The 16,895-nt window shown below is 32.7% G+C and overlaps 1 protein-coding gene and 1 pseudogene across 1 annotated transcript; one reads left to right on the top strand and one right to left on the bottom strand.

Annotated features, from left to right (window-relative positions):
• Positions 1-2,957: 2,957 nt before the first annotated feature.
• Positions 2,958-9,193, bottom strand: LOC108329369 (cathepsin B-like protease 2). The gene is given in 10 exon segments (XM_052873690.1): positions 2,958-3,248; positions 3,335-3,370; positions 3,475-3,588; positions 7,078-7,296; positions 7,415-7,540; positions 7,703-7,777; positions 7,949-8,161; positions 8,255-8,335; positions 8,686-8,745; positions 8,823-9,193. Coding segments are annotated over 10 exon segments (1,122 nt in total). The 5' UTR covers positions 8,886-9,193; the 3' UTR covers positions 2,958-3,113.
• A 1,305-nt stretch (positions 9,194-10,498) lies between these two features.
• Positions 10,499-12,893, top strand: LOC128195377 (probable glucan endo-1,3-beta-glucosidase A6; annotated as a pseudogene).
• Positions 12,894-16,895: the final 4,002 nt, after the last annotated feature.

The following is a 16,895-nucleotide window of genomic DNA, read 5'->3' as shown; positions in this document are numbered from 1 at the left end:
AATACAATAAACTCAACCCAATATAACTAACTCCATTAAGAATAAGTTCATTCGAATTAAGTCTACTAAAAAAAATCATTTTTTTATTGGGTTAAAATGAAGGATTTGCTTAAACCCACGTCATTCATATTCAGAAAGGTAGATAATATAAAAGGAATAAAGAAACGTGGAAAAAATGGCAAATTAGTGGGCCCCAGATTAGTTGGTACAATGGTCAACCACACAATTCAGAGGGCCCAGCAAACATTCGTCAATTATTTTCTCACAATAATATGATAAAAAAATCTAACTTAAAAAAAAATAAAAATCTGCACATGGCTATGGAACAAATCTTGAGGGAATTGTTTCTGTATTATTCCAAATTACCATTTACCAACTAATAGAAATATTTATATATGTATATAAATTTATGTTTTTCTCTTATTTTTTTTCCGATGTGAAATTTTTATTTTTATCTTAAATAAATTAAAAGCACGAACATACAAATGGTGGATATTTCTCTTATCTTGTAAATTTAGAATTGAATTTAAACTGTTTGTTTACCTAATTTAGATCATGGTTGTATTTTTATTTGCAAAAAGAAATTAGTTAGTTCTGTTGTGTATGAGACGAGAGATGCACACTATCTATAAATAATAACACATGGCAAATAAATAATGCGCGTGTGAAAGGTAATGGAAGTAAATAAATTAATGGAAAATTGTAGAAAGAGAACGTGAAAGACAAGGTGGAGAGCAACTGGTTTATATAATGACTCTGAACTGGTTTCACCATAAAGAATATTGAGAAATGGATGCTTACACACAAATGACAGAGCTTTTCTGAGGTGAAGTTGGGATTTACTTGGAATTAATTAATCTCTTAACAACCCATTTCATGTGTTGTTTCAAGAAAGGAGCGTGATTTGGATGCAGCACACAGATTCTGTCACTACCTTTACGCCCTCTTTTAGGAGCATTGTTCCATCAGTTTCATTCTTTATTTGAGAAAGCAACGTGTGTAAAAGATAGTGAAAAAGAAAAGGTAGAGACAAAAACAGGTGTCACGTCACTCTCATTCTTTCAAAGGTTGTGCTATTATGTATCCTATTCATGGCAATTAGCGAAAAATGGTGGGAGTCTGTGAAGAGTCACGCATAGGGAAGTGGCATGATATGGTGTTAAAATGAGGTAGGTTGCGTTGCGTGAGCAGGAAGAGGTGTTGGATGATAGTTCGTTGTGGAGATGTAGCGTAGGAATTATTGAGGAGTAGAGAGAGCTTTTTTGTTATGTTGTCAACTTCATTTCCCTCTGCATGCATTCAGAGTCAGTCACGCTGTGTCATATTTATCTGGATAACCAACGGAGACAACCACACATGCACATCTAAACATCTTCTCAACCACCATTAGCTTTTCGACCTGCTTCCTATACACATTTAATACTGCTGTACCACTTTTCGATCTAAGAAATTAAAGAAGATTGTACTTTATACTCTATACGTTTGAAAGGACGGGTGGTGCAGAACGTCTTTTTATGCCTTGATTTACGAGAGAACGAAGTGGATTTGTAAGATAATCTCGTAATTCCATCTTGTTAAAATTGTGAAATTTTGCGATTATAAGATGTACTTTTATCGTTTTATCTCTGAAAAATATCATCAGACATCTAAAATTTTTACATTTATTTAATATTATTCTTACTTTTTCTTTTTTTCTTGAAAAAATATAAAATTTTACATTTTTATAACTATTTTACTCTTATATCTTATGTCAAATAAGTGTAAAATTGTGTCAAAATATTATTTCCTTTTATCTTTATACGTGTGTGTGACTGTCTATCACCTCTATCTATTTATGTGAGTGTTGCGTGTGATAAAGGATATTTGGTAGAGTGAAAGTTAAAGAAAAATATTCTCTACCATATCTAAAATTTTTATATTCATTTAACACTATTTTTATTTACTTTTTACTCTCTTCTTTTTTTAAAAGATATAAAACTTTACACTAATATAAAATTTTACACTTTTAAAACCATTTTATCCTTATACTCTGTGTCAAATGAATGTAAAAGTGTGTCATCATATTATTACTCAAAAATAAATTCCTCTGTGAAAAATTTGGTTGTGTGTATAATAATATAAATGTATATATATTTATATAATAATAATAACATATGTATAATATATATATATATATATATATATATATATATTTATATATGACATTTTACTTTTTATCTGAATTTAAATTTAAATTTTATGTTTAAATATGTAAATTTAGATAATTTTATTAATATTATATTTTAAATTTTTTATTTTTTATTTTTCAATTAAAAATTTACTTATAAAATAAATAAAAACTATTTATATTTAATTATATAATTATAATAATAACAAATTATTTTTTATTATTATAAGAAAAAAAATAAACACGCATGCTAGGCATGTGTTTTCCACTGGTAAATAGTAGGTTAATCTACTTATGGGATAAAGTCTAAAATACTTTTTTCTTCTACTTGTATTTTTCTTATGTTTGAAATAAATTTTAAGATTGGTATAAATCTTAATATTTTTAATTAATTTTTCGTTTAAAACCTTTTTATTTAATGGATATTCAAAATTTGTATTGTTTCTATTTAAATTACCAATCACAAATTTCACATTTTTTAATGAGATAATAAATAAATAAGGTCAATCACATCATTCAAATAAAAAATAAATAAATAAAAACTCATAAATTTTTTTAATACTCAATAAATTAAAACAAATTAATAATACCTTAATTAAAAATATACAATTTTCTCAAAAGCTTAAAATTTAATTAAATAACAAATACTTAATCAAAAAATATAAAAATTTTAAGCACTCGGTAATCTAAGAAAAAGTTAATAGTCATTCAAATCGATCAAATACTTAAAACTTAATTAAGTATATTTTCAAACAACAATTTGAAAACCAATTTGACCACATAAAAAAACTTAATTAAGTATATCACCATTAAAATTAACATGACTTTGAACATGGTAATCATAAAAATAGCGTGGTTCAGCCTACAGGCAACATTTAGTGCAGATTTTCCGATTTCAATACCCATACATATATATAATATAATTGTCAAGGTAACGTATTTACATTCAGAATGAAACAGCAGCGCCATCATCCATATCAATCACCTCTCTTACGAAGTTTTTGGTAGACGGCAAACCAGCAGTTACCTCCTCTTCAATCCCGCATTCGTTTGTCCCCCTTCGGATCTTGAAGTAACCATCCTGCGATTAAGATTAAACTAGTCCATTAGCTAAGACACATCTTAAGTAACAGATATTCAAGCTGACGAATAAATCAAGAAACATACATCTCCCCATTCTCTGTTCCACTGATTTGCGAGAAGCTGAAACAATGAAAAGTACCGAATCAGTATAAAATTCTGAATTTCAGATACTATACGCCAGGCCCCAGGCGACTGAAATGTGCATCAAGAACATATCAACATACCCAATAGTCAACCCCATCATCAGTTGTTCCCCAACCAATTAGCTTCACTGCATGACCGCCGAGTACATAACCTGTGACGTGTTTGTAAACTCCTGACTTGTAGTGAGCAAAATCCTGTGAAGAGGTCCAATTAGTAAAAGGTTAACTTGTCTTAAGCAACCAACCAAACTGCTCAATATGCTTGAAACTATTCACACAAGAAAACAAAGGCTAACGTAATCTTTATGTTTGAGGTCTAGACACTACATGCAAAATGATGCAGGTAATAGTCACGGATGCTTTAGTTCATTGAAAGGTCACTGGCAATGACGAGCCCTTCGAAATGTTTTAAAAGGAAGGATGCTATAATATATTCAAGTCCTGCTCGAATGATGGGGACAAGAAAGTGACATAAGAAGTTGTAGTTGCATGTAAGAGACCAAACAAGAAATAAATGACTCCTAAAGGTTAATGCTTTTAATAAAGAGAATCCAATGACTCAAAAATCTGCTAAAGGGGATTAATAGCTAGGGTGTGACCAATGCAACAATAGGGCCAGGTTGTTGTAAGGCCTGTTCTATTTTTGGTAAGCTAAAATTGTATATCCATCAGTTCTGATAGATTATACTAGTTTCTGATTTAAAATTACTTTCTACCCTAATGTCAATCCACAACCTAAAGTCCAAAAGATGACAACTGCCCCCATTTTTGTTCTGATAGAGAGAGCAACCAAATAAAGGGGGAAAGAAAGAAAAAGAATAAATCTTTAATGTTGAACCATTTTTTTTGTTAATGCATAACTCACTCCGTATTTTAGCAGACTGAATGCTAAGAAATTAATCCTAATACGAAAACCCTTGCACACAATCCTTGTCCTAATATGATCCCTTAATGAGCACCATATACCCTTGAAAAGCTTACTACTTTTGAGTATTAATCAACTGTAGGAATGGAATATGATCTTAGTTTACTCAGTATTTTTGGTCCAAGACCTTTACCATGTTATTCATACGACCATACGCATTTTATTCCACCTTTTTCTCATTTGAAATTTGATATTCTATCTTTATCTGTAAACATTAAACTTAAACCCTCCATGAAAGCCAGTAGCTCCAGACATATGCGCGAGTGAGAACCAGCCCCAAAGGAACCATTAAGGAGGAGTATAATATACCACCGAAGATGAGAGCAATGACACCGACTAGCTAATGCTGGTGAAAGTAAAGGGATTGATCAAAAGCAACTGACCCCATCAGCACAGACATTAGCCTTATCAAAGAAAACTAGGGCTATGTACATGATTTGCAAGTTTAAGGAGCAAACTTAAAAGATAGGTAAATATGGAAAACATATATATGGACTTTAGAGGCACCCACAAAAATGAGCATGACACAGATCAGGAATGCGTGAAGATCTATGAAATGATGAAATACACAAAATGAACAACATATAGACAATGAGAGACTTGCGATTGAGTATGAAAAACCCAAAACACAGGAAAAGAAAAATTCCCCGCTGGTGACGTTTGGGGAAGTTAATTATAAAATCTCGGTGTAGCTAAAAGTAAGCACCAATGCCAATATGACAATTAAGGAGAAAACATAATAAGGAAAAATTCATAATAAAAATTGAAAATCGCCATGTTATAATAGATTTTTTTTACAGACTATAAACCCGACAACTTTATTACCCACTAATTATCACTCCAGTCCATTTATCTGATCCCCAACCATTCTCCCATAACATATCTTCTTTAAACTTTTATACCCAAAAGAATCCTCAATCGTATCATATTCAATTTGCAAACCCACTCGATGCCAGTACCATATAGTCGGCAGGCCCAATTAAATGTTATACAATATTAACAGGTATTTAGCATGTTCATATCAAAAGAGCTGTTCTGTTTTGTACAACATCGTCTGATTAGAGCCTTTTAAGCAGCATTTCTGTGATTAAACCAGGACTAAATAGAAACTCCGAAATCTGATTTAAGTCATTTTGAAAATCAAGGTTCTTTTAACACTTTTTATCCGTTTGTGAAAAAATTTGTAGCTTTAAAATCATTTACAACAAATTATCTCCACCCACTACTTTGTGTCATTTAGTTCTGATTTTATTACCGACTCAACCTTTCATATAGTTAAAAATTAAAATACTGAAAATGTTACATTAATAACCTCTCTTAATTGATAACTCTAAAAATAGCATCTCTTCATTTTTGTGACAAATGCAATCAAGCTTGTAGAAATGTCTACCTATGCCATATATAGTGGGTAAATTTCAAACATTTCGTAAGTGAATTCTGCATAGCAGTTTAAATATTATGTGTGGTGGTAACTGTAATGGCAGTGCCGCCAATAACAACAATAATGTTAATAGCGGTGGTATTAGTAATGATGGTTGGGGCATTATTGTTGCCATTGATGGTGGTAGTAACAATGAAGGTGATAACAACGAGAAGGGTCTTTACCAAAAGGAAAAATATATTTTGACACAGATTTTTCCACAATATTTTAACACAGTACAAGTGTCATTTTCTCACTGTTTCACTATTTATTTGTTATTGTGTTGACGTACTCTAAATCAAATGAGAAAATGACATGTGTGCTGTGTAAAAATGTTGTCAAAAAATCTGTGTTAACATATCATTGCCCATGCCCTCTTTTGTTGTGACATTAACAACTCACACTGCTACCCTAGAATGAATTTTCAACTTTCTTAATTCATTATATTACAGCCTAGGTAACTGCACAACCTACATCTCTTGCAAACACTATCCCAACATTGCAATCAACATAAAATAAAACAAGTGCTCTCAATAATACAGATATAATAAACACCTTTAATCTAAGGAGAAATTGCATGAAATCTACTTAAATGACATTCATACTCCTTCTAGATTTAAATCAGACACTCACCTCTATGATGTTTTTTAAAGTAACACATACCCTTTATTTGATTAATAAAGTGATACATACAACCCTTCTTTGATGCTATGAGAAGGAGAGTATCTTTTTAAAACTAGAGGGGTTAAGAAAGATTTGTGCAACTTTCCCTCAATTCAATAATAATTCTTTAAGAAATGGCCTAGGGTTAAAGAACACTGCCACTAACTTCAATGTTCCCCCTATAGCAAACCACTATTTTTCAACTCTTACCAATACTTCATGTAAATCTTTGAAAGAGTAATATATCTTCAATATTCCAGAAAAATGTCAATCCACAATTAGTTAGAGGATCCAAAATAACCACAAAAGAGTTCAACATAGATATTTATTCTAAAAAAGTTTAGAGTCAAGAATAATGGAAAGCAACAAATGGTCAAAGTCACTCAGTCATTGAGCCTCCAACAATAGAATATTCACTTCAACCTCCCCACTACTTCTAAACTATGAAAACCTGCTACTGATTTCCATTTCTCTCCACCTATCCATAAGTTTTTATTTTGTAACATGTTTTTCATGTTAGATCACATGCACCAATCTCAAACACTCGGAATCAATTGTTTCCAAATTATTGTCATATAATTATAAATTATAGATAGGATGTTTTGAGTTTTTAAAATTGACCATTTAAAGTTGCAGAAAATTTAATTGCAGAGTGTGGATAAGAGTTCTCATTTACCTCATAAACAGTAAATGCGACCTCAACTGGCCCATTTTTGTACACTTCTGCCATGATGTCATTGGGATTAGAGTTGACCTTGTAGGCACTGACACTAAAGTGCTTTGACTTCTTCCACAGCTGGTTCCCACTTACACACTTTTTAACACACTTGGGAGTCCGATAAGCTGGCTCACATCCAGGATGAGAACAGCCAGTTTGATCAAAATATGGGTCACACTGCCACATAAAAGAATTTGCAGAGCGTAAGAAAGTTTGGAGGAAAAAACAGATATAGGATAAGTTGTGAAATGAGCCTACAGAAAAGGGGATATCCCCCAAGTGGAAACCGTATTACCTCTTCAGTGACAACACCATGGTGGACTAAGTATCGCCATGCGTAAAGGGGATATCCCCCATCACACCCAGATCCACACAGAAAGCCACAGCATGCGAGAAGGTCATTAACAGAGAGAGAAATATTCTGCAATTAGACATATAGTACATAAGTTCCTCTTTCAAGCAACTAAGTAGGTGTTACCCAGGGACAAAGGGAGAGGGAAAACACTAAAAAATAGTCACGAATAATCACAATCACGCACAATAAGCAAAACAAAATTCAACATTAATAAGAAACTTCACTTACAACATCAAAATGAATGCAAAAGCGATCTGACAATGATTCTACAGCACCAAATGCCCAACAAGAACCACAGTGACCCTGAGTCATCACACCAGCATAAGGATCACTTATAAAGTCTTTGAACCTTGAATGTGTTAAAAGTAGTTAGATTGAGAAAATTGGAGGGTTACCTGATCTTTAATGCGAAAATTGGTTTAGCAATTCAATAGTCAACAACAAAAACAAGAGTCAGCACCTCCTTCCAAATGCACTGTTTAACTAAAATAAATAAAATAAAGGGAAAGGAGGAGCGAGTAGATGGCGACCTAGAATTCTTCCAATAGTGCTACACTGCGACCAAGCTGTCCTTGCATCAAAGTTCACCGGCAACTTCAATGATTTGGGATGAGAAATAACAGGTACACTTCCGAGTACGTTCTTAGGCGTTTGTTTGGCTCCAAGGAGGCGCTTAAATTGTTTAACCTGTAAGTCAAAGGATATTATATAACTAATCATCTGAAAGCAAAACAGTGGAATCCACACTTTAAAAGGGTGCAAGACAAGTTCAAGACTAACTGTATAATTGGAGAAACGAGGATTTATGGCAGCCTCCCATCCTGCCTCAGGATTTTCGTTAACCTGTTGAGCAATAGATTTCTGCATCTCAAGGTTAAAAGCAAGATCAATCACATGCAACAGATCGTATGTTCAAATACTCATCCCACATCATCTGAATGAACAGGATGGAGCAAAACTATTAAAGCTCGATCCATCAATGTTTTGCACATGCATATGCTTCAAACACTCCAGTAAACAATAAATACAATCTTAAACAAAACAAAAAACAAAAAATCATCCCAGCCAAAATTAAATAAATAAAAATATAAGCATAGACACTAACACTGTAAAAAGATTAAGATCACTCATGACTTTGCCAAAATTTCATAAATAAATCGACCCTGGAAATTGGCATAAAGACGTGAAACGAGGGGAGTTAGCGAAACCACCTTAAGAATTGGAGAATTAAGATTGAGAGCAGTCAACGACTCAACTTCCGCCCCAGCAATCTGTGAATAACAAAGCGATTTGAGAACTAAACAATAACTAATCATGATTACAGAGATAGGGTTGGAAAAAGTGGTACCTGGAGATAAGAAGCGGAGAGAAGTAGGAAGAAGGTTGCTAGGGGGAGCCCAGTTAAAGCCATATTCTGTTGTTGGATGAAACGGAACAGGAAACTGGGAGGAGATTTTTATAGATTAGTTGTACTTTTCTTCCCAGGCACTGCAATTGGGTTGGGTGGGGCCACAGTGACAGATAATCTCCTACTTACCCGCTTATTTTAGTTTTCATAGATATTAATCAGAGGGGTGCGGCATCGGAGTTTGAACCCAACGGAGGCTTGGGATTGGAGACTCCGTTGGGGGTGGTTCAATCCAATGAACGCTGGCTTGACACGACAGAGATCACCGCACCCAAGATTCCCAAGACTTCAGATTTTTTTTTCCCTTTTTTCTATTAAAATATGTATAGGTCATGTTCAATCAAGTCTCCCTCGTGGCCTGCGTGCAGCTATAGGATTCATGTAACGTGTTTGACGAAAGTGCATTACGTAAACAAATAAATTATTTTAATGACAACTTTTTCTAATTTCTGAAATTTATAAAAATAGTTTATTTAAAAAAATCGTAAGTTTACGTAGATATTTCAGATATCAAACTTATTTTATAAAGAGTTTATTTTTTCATGAAAAATAAAATAAATCCCAATCAGGTTTTTACAAGAGGATAGTCAAATTATTATATGCGAGAGAATAAATGTGGAGAATAAAAAAATATAAGACTAATATAAGTATCCACGTCACACAATACAAATAAAGAAAAATCAGAGTGTTAGATATTTGTTTTTAGTTTTCTTTTTCTTTTGTTTATCGGATTTCTCATTACAGTTTTAAAAAGAGAAATGATGGGAATTCAAAGATAGTCAATGTCTATTGTTGATAAATTTCATAATGATAGATAATATATGAAGTAAAATAAAATAAATGAAACTAACTAAATAAGGTATAGATTATAAATAATTCAACCTTATTGATTTGAAGAGCATTCTCCCGCGAGTATTTTTACAATATATCTTCCTATAACTATTTGTCAATATAATTCTAATAAGAATTCTGCGTCTATGAAATTTAAGAATATTTGTAAATTAATATTCCGGAATTGAATATCATATCATAAGTAATTAATAAATTAAGATATATTCTTATCACTGGTTTGTTAATCCATTTGTATCCAAGTTACTTTTCAAATATATCCCAATAATTTAAAATTATCACCGGGTTTAATAGGTTAAGGTTATAATTTAAAATTTACTTCATTTTTTATATAAAATTGACTTTTGTCTTTGTTTCAAAATTTATTGTCTCAAACTTTAAAAATTAATATATATTATTTTTCTAACTTAATCGTAATCAATTTTTTTTCAATTTATCAAATGCATTTTGTAGTGAATTATTCACCCAATTTAACATGTTTGAAGTTTAGATATTAGTTTGTTTGAATTTAGATATTAATTTAAAACATATTTAACAAGTTCATAAAAACTAATCACGTTGAATGGAAAGAATTGTATCAATTTATTTTTAAAGTTTGATTATCAAAATATACTAAAATTTATGAGCAAGACAATCACTTATTCTTAAAAGCAAGTATTTTTAATAATAAAGAGTTGAGTGAAAAAAAAAATTAAGATAAGGGAAGTTCTTCCTTCTCCGTTTTTCAGTACCTAGATTCTCTAGAACTACGAGAGTCCTTAATTAGAATGGGTTTCCAATTCAATAGCTTTTGATATTTTGAAAATAGTTGCTCTTTAGAGAGCATTGTACGATATGAAAGTTGTGAACTATGTTTGAGGATAGTTATTGTCTATCATTGATTTCTATGGTAAAATTAGTCCGAACCTGCTGAGGCGTAGTAATTTATCCTGTGACGAACATCAATTTATCTCTAATTCGTAAACTTAGTTAATACAAAAGGTATGTGATAACATTTCAATTTTTATGATCGAGTAATTTGGTCTATGTTGTGATTTTTCATTCATGAACATTAATAAGATCCTTACATCTAACAACTCTTTAGGATGACATAACCTTAAAGTTAAGAGGGAGACTTATAATGGAACTAAAAATGCTTCGAAAAGTTCAAAATAAACATAAATTCAAATATTTTCAATATAAAGCAAACCTTTTAAAATGTATTTAAATTCACAAAGAGACAAGTCTTGCATATAAATTTAATAAAAAATATATATTTAACTCTTATTTTTATCTTTAACCAAATAATATTTGTCAATTATTCATCTTATAATTATTTTCGAATTTATTATCACCTATATTAACTCTTTTTTCTTCAAGCATGACTAGATAATGAATAATTAAAAAAGTGAAACAAAATATTCTCAAATGATTTTAATTAAACAGAATTTATAACTAATTTTTCTTATCTATTATAAAATGATTTTATATTATTTTATTTTCTATTTTTGATTTATAATTTTCTCAAACTTTTTTTTTTCTTGAACATCTTTTATTTTATTAGTAGATGGTTACTTTATTTTCCAAGAACTATAAGAACTTTTAAGTAAGAATAGGATGATTGTACGGCTTTATTATTACGAGTAAGATGTTGCCACTTAAAAAATATTTTGTTATTTTTCTTTCAATATTTGAGCAAAGATTTATTAAGGTGTAAATTAATCCCCGTTTTTCGAAAATTCCCAATTGAGTCCTAAATAGTGCTAATCTGAATCAATTTAGTCCTTGCCGTAAATTTGGCTTATCGGGGTTTACGTGGCCAGTTTTTAAAACGTGGCTCTCTGGTTTCTTTGCCTCCTCCCTCACGCCCTCCCCCATCCCTGCATAGGCGTCACCTACTCCGCTCCCAACGGCTCCTCCAACCACCACTCTCAGGAGGTGGAGCGCATCTTCGGTGGCCTCCGGCAGCTGAAGGCGAGATCCCTCCAGTTGGAAAATGTGGACCCCTCCATCACTCGGAGCCTCCTCTACACTAACACGACGCTCTACCTCACCATCCCCAACTACATGGTCTCTCAAATCGCCCAAAACCACTTCGTAGCAGAGTCCTGGCTCTACACCCACGTAGTACCATTCTATCCACGTGTCAAAATCACCACCATCTCAGTAGGCAACGCATTCCCCACGTGCACCCAGATAGAGTTTCCATAATCATATGGGAAAAGTATAAGCTCCCCTTCGACTATACTTGAACTTCCCCACTTCTTTCCAAGGTGTTTTAATATTGAAGATATTTTCTTTCGACCTCAAAGCGTGAGTTCCAAATAAGGATTATGTCCATCCTAAAAAGAAAAATAATCGAAGCATCAAGACCTGCTGCATGTAGACTAGGATAAACATAAAATATATCCAAATATGCCAAAATGCTACACAAATCACCCAGTGACCTTTTCAAGTCCTATGCAAGTTCCTTCATTAATTGGGAAAAGTTGTAACTTTATTTTTGAGGAAGTGAGCATTTCTCTAAGATGAAATTCGATGTCCCCACGTCCAAGAAAAGAAAACGTTCATTTCTTCCAGCACAGCCTTGTCAAAATCACCACCATCTCAGAGCTATACACCGCACTATCATCCCCGCTCCAGCCCTCAAACGCACAGTTTCAAGAACCCCCAGGGATCACACTCTTCGGTCCGCTCCTCCAATTCTTACAGGATACATATTCTTGCTTCTTGATCAACCTCTACCCTTACAACCTCTATCGTTTGAATCCCGAGATCCCCCTCGGCATCGCGCTCTTCTAAGAATACCCTTTCAACTTCCGCGACGACTTCACCACCGGCGTCCTCTATCGCAACCTCTTCGACGTCATGGTCGACGCCATTGTCACCACTCTCGCTGTCGTCGGCTACGAGACCATCCCCCTCGTCGTGACCGAAACCGGTTGGCCTAGCTTTAGCGCCGTCGGGAACGAGTTCGACGCCAACCTCGGCTACGTTGGGATTTACCTGAAGGGCCTGGTGCAACACCTGAAGTCCAGGATGGGAACGCCGTTGCTGAAGGACGGTGTGCGCGAGGTTTTCATGTAAGAGATGTTCGACAAGGACGAAGGAACAAGAAGGAGTTGGGGGATTCTCTACACCGACGAAACTGCGAATTTCAATTTCAATTTGAATGAACCCTAAATCCCATTTCATTTCAGAATCCCTAATTCCCTAATATTAAATAATAACATTTTACCAAATTCCACTAATAAAGGTATCATCATGCCACGTTTTAACTCTCACCATGCCAAGTTTAAAAAAATACACGACAACCTCGCAGCTCATAAAAAACTTAATCTCTTTAAACCAAATTAACGGCAGGAGATCAATTGATTCAAATTAACACTATTTAGAACTCAATTGGAAATTTAAAAGAAAACGGAGATCAAACTGAAAAAAATCTACATAAATAAAAACAACTAAAGGAGTTTAACCTAAAAAAAATACAACAAGAAAGACTGTGTGTTAGAATTGACTATATAAGTCAAACCATAAATAAAGAATGACACTCATATATAAGGTTAAATAATGTTATTGATATTCAATTTTAAATAGATTATTGTTTACTTTTTTAAGTTTTAATTTGGTTTATATATTTCAAAAACTTGATGTAATTAAGTTATTTTTGCTAATACTGTATTAATAACGTTAAAAATATATTATGTGTCAATTTTTTTTTTAAATAAAAACAGTTGTCATATTAACAAATTAACTTTGTTTTATATACTGATGTAAAATTATCAGTATTGCATATTATTATAGTATCATTACCTTGATTTTAATTTGGTCATTATATTTTAATTCAATTATATTTTTCTAAATGATGCAATTTCGTTCTAAATTTGAAAATTTAAATTTTGTATATTTTATATAAATATTTTTATTAAAATTGATATTTTTATTAAATATTTTCAACTTTAATTTATTTATACTTATATTTTACATTAAATTTTATTTAAAATTGTTTTCAAATTTTAAATTTATTTATTTAAAACTATTTTAAAACTTTACATTTGAATTTGTAAAATTATTATTTTTAAACCAATTTAAATATTTGTATTGGAATTATTGAATTTTACACATTTTAAAAATACACAATTATCTAAAAGGATTAAAAAGGTTGGTAAATTTAATTTATTTTATGAAATAAAAATGATAAATAAGTTTAGTATATTTGTTAGTTGAAATTAATTTTGAATTTTTTATTAATATCATTTTCTATTAACATTTTTTAAATAATTTTAATAAAATTTTAATATAAAATATAAATAAATTGGTTAAAAATATTTAGTATAAAATACTATACTAACACGGTTACGACCTAACTTTCGCTTGACATGTTGTAAATATTATTATTTTTAAATAAACAAATAATTACAAAAAAAACAAATATCACAAAACATCTTTTTAAATTTATTAATACAATACTAATAAAAATATCTTATTGCATAAAAAAATTTAAAATAAAATTTAAATTAAACGCATAAAAAAGAAGAAATCAATTTGAGATTTCTTTCCACAAAAATTGGGATGAAGAGCATTATTTAACCGAAATATAAAGAGAACGTAAGGTTAGAATGAGAATAATTGAAATATTAAGCAAGAAATGTCAACGTATTTGTTTAAGTAAAATACGCGTAATATATATATATATATATATATATATATATATATATATATATATATATATATATATATATATATATATATATATATATATATATATATATATATATATATATATATATATAGTCATAGACATTAATGTGAATCATTAATAAAATAAAGTTGGAATAGTAAAAAAAAATTACAAAATAGAAAATATTAAGAAAAAAACAAAAATTATAAAATAATAATAATCAATCAAAAATTAAAAAGTAATCATAAAAAATTATAGGGTTAAATATGTTTTTCGTTCCTTTAAGTATCACACGATTTTAGGTTTAGTCCCTACTCGAAACTTTGATGGTTTTTAGTCCTCATAGTTTTAAAACTCTTACTATTAGTCCTTACAATTGCACGGCGTTAACTTTTAGTATATGTGACAAACGACGAGGTCACGTCTTATGCCAGCTTGCCTCTTCACCCTCTGCCATGTTGCTTGTGCTTGAGAATTTCGTTCGTCTTCTCCAGCAGAGCAGAGCCTCCATCGGATCAGCCGCCGTGCCGGACCTTCCGCTCAGTCCAAGGCGTCGCCGGCGACACCAATTGTCACTGGGACCATTGCCGGTCGGCGTCGATTTCTCCCTCCTTGCCTTTTCTCCGCGGGCGAGAGACTCTCGTTCCTCCGCCAATCGTCGCCTGAGAGAGCCCAGCCTCCGAGAGCCACAAACTAGGATGGTCACTGCCGACGTCGTCCTCGACAATCGATCAGAGTCGTGAGGACTAGTCTCCCCCGGAGGTAAGCTCAAAGAAAAATTTTCTGAAGGACAAAAATGTTATAGGTACTGCTCCAGATAGTCCACAGAGTTTGTTAGAGCGTACCAGACTTGACAACAATTCATAATACAGTCTTGATACAGTAATCACAGGGGCTAGATCCATACTTGCAAGATTTTCTATCAAAAGATTCCCCGAAGTGTTTGAGTAAAGTTTGTCTCCGACATTCAACCTAACCATCCAAACAAACACAAAACATAAAAGTCTTAAGAAAAAACGTCTTTCTACACTACAGGCCAGTTTGCTATACCCTTAAAAACACGGTGAGCAATATATGGATGATTTTTATATGAAAAATTTATATCCAAAACTCATACTTTACTATTTTAAACCACATTTTCAAAAACAGACAAGAGATGTGAAAGAGAAAAGTAAAAAAAAAAACAGAGAGGTTGACATGCAAAGGAGCTTGATTACCTCTATTTCACAGTACGCTTGCATCTTTTTGGCTTGAACCATTGTTGTCTTAAAACTTTCCTTTTTATATCCCTTGACCATTTCTTATCATGCATACAACTCTACTAAAATCCTTCTTTTGGTAAAGAACAATGCAAACTGAAGGAAGATTATCTCTTCCAGCCCTTCCAGATTCTTGATAATAGCTTTCAATAGATTTTGACATTGTATTGTGGACGACGAAGCGCTGAAAGCATGACAAATGAAAATTTGAGTAACAAAATCTGTAAATCTAACATACCAGTAAGGTAATCTTTCATTTATATATCGCCTATAAGACACTGAATTATCTACAGGGAAGGGCGCACTATATTTTTTAAGGTGTAGTATTCCTAAACAAAGTTGATCATAGAATTTTGAATTATCACAGCATAATCATAATTTTAAAATGCAGCTCAACTTACAACATCAGGTTTGTCTATCCCCATTCCAAAAGCAATAGTTGCACACACAATATGGACCTCCCCGTCATGCCATTTCTTTTGAACAGCTATTCTCTGCCGGGTAGCCAAGCCAGCATGGTAATACACTGTTTTGATCTTGCATTTCTCATTTAAAAATTTAGAGACCTCAACACATTCACTTTCTGAAAGGCAGTAAACAATTCCACACTGATTCCTGAAGCGATCAATTAGTAGCTGTCTGAGCTTCTTTAGTGGTTCCTTTGTCTTGCCAATTACTTCATACTTCAAATTTGGTCTGTCAAAACTTCTTTCAAGAACGAGTGCATGGGAAATTCTTAGAGCAATTAATATGTCTTGAAAAATAAAAATAAAAGGGGCAAAAAAACTCAATAGAAATGCTCATCACAGTGACTTGATACTCTGACCGGTTGTCGAGGACGGCGTCGGCGGTGATCATCCTGGTTTGTGGCTCGCGGAGGCTGGGCTCTCTCAGGCGGCGATTGGTGGAGGAACGAGAGAGCTTCTCTCTCGCGCGCGGAGAAAAGGCAAGGAGGGACAAATCGACGCCGCGGCCGGCAACAGTCCCGGTGGCGATTGGTGTCGTTGGCGACGCCTTGGACTGAGCGGAAGGTCCGGCACGATGGCGGGTCCGATGGAGGCTAGGCTCTGCCGGAGAAGACGAATGAAGTTCTCAAGCACAAACAACGTGGCAGAGAGTGAAGAGGCAAGCTGACATAAGACGTGGCCTCGCCGTTTGCCACATCTACTAAAAGTTAACGCTATCCAATTTTAAGGACTAATAGTAAGAGTTTTAAAACTATGAGGACTATAAACTATCAAAGTT

Source organism: Vigna angularis, chromosome 2, assembly GCF_016808095.1.
Source record: "Vigna angularis cultivar LongXiaoDou No.4 chromosome 2, ASM1680809v1, whole genome shotgun sequence".
NCBI lineage: Eukaryota > Viridiplantae > Streptophyta > Magnoliopsida > Fabales > Fabaceae > Vigna > Vigna angularis.
The sequence above is the reverse complement of the archived record's forward strand: the minus strand, read 5'-3'. Positions and strand labels throughout refer to the sequence as shown.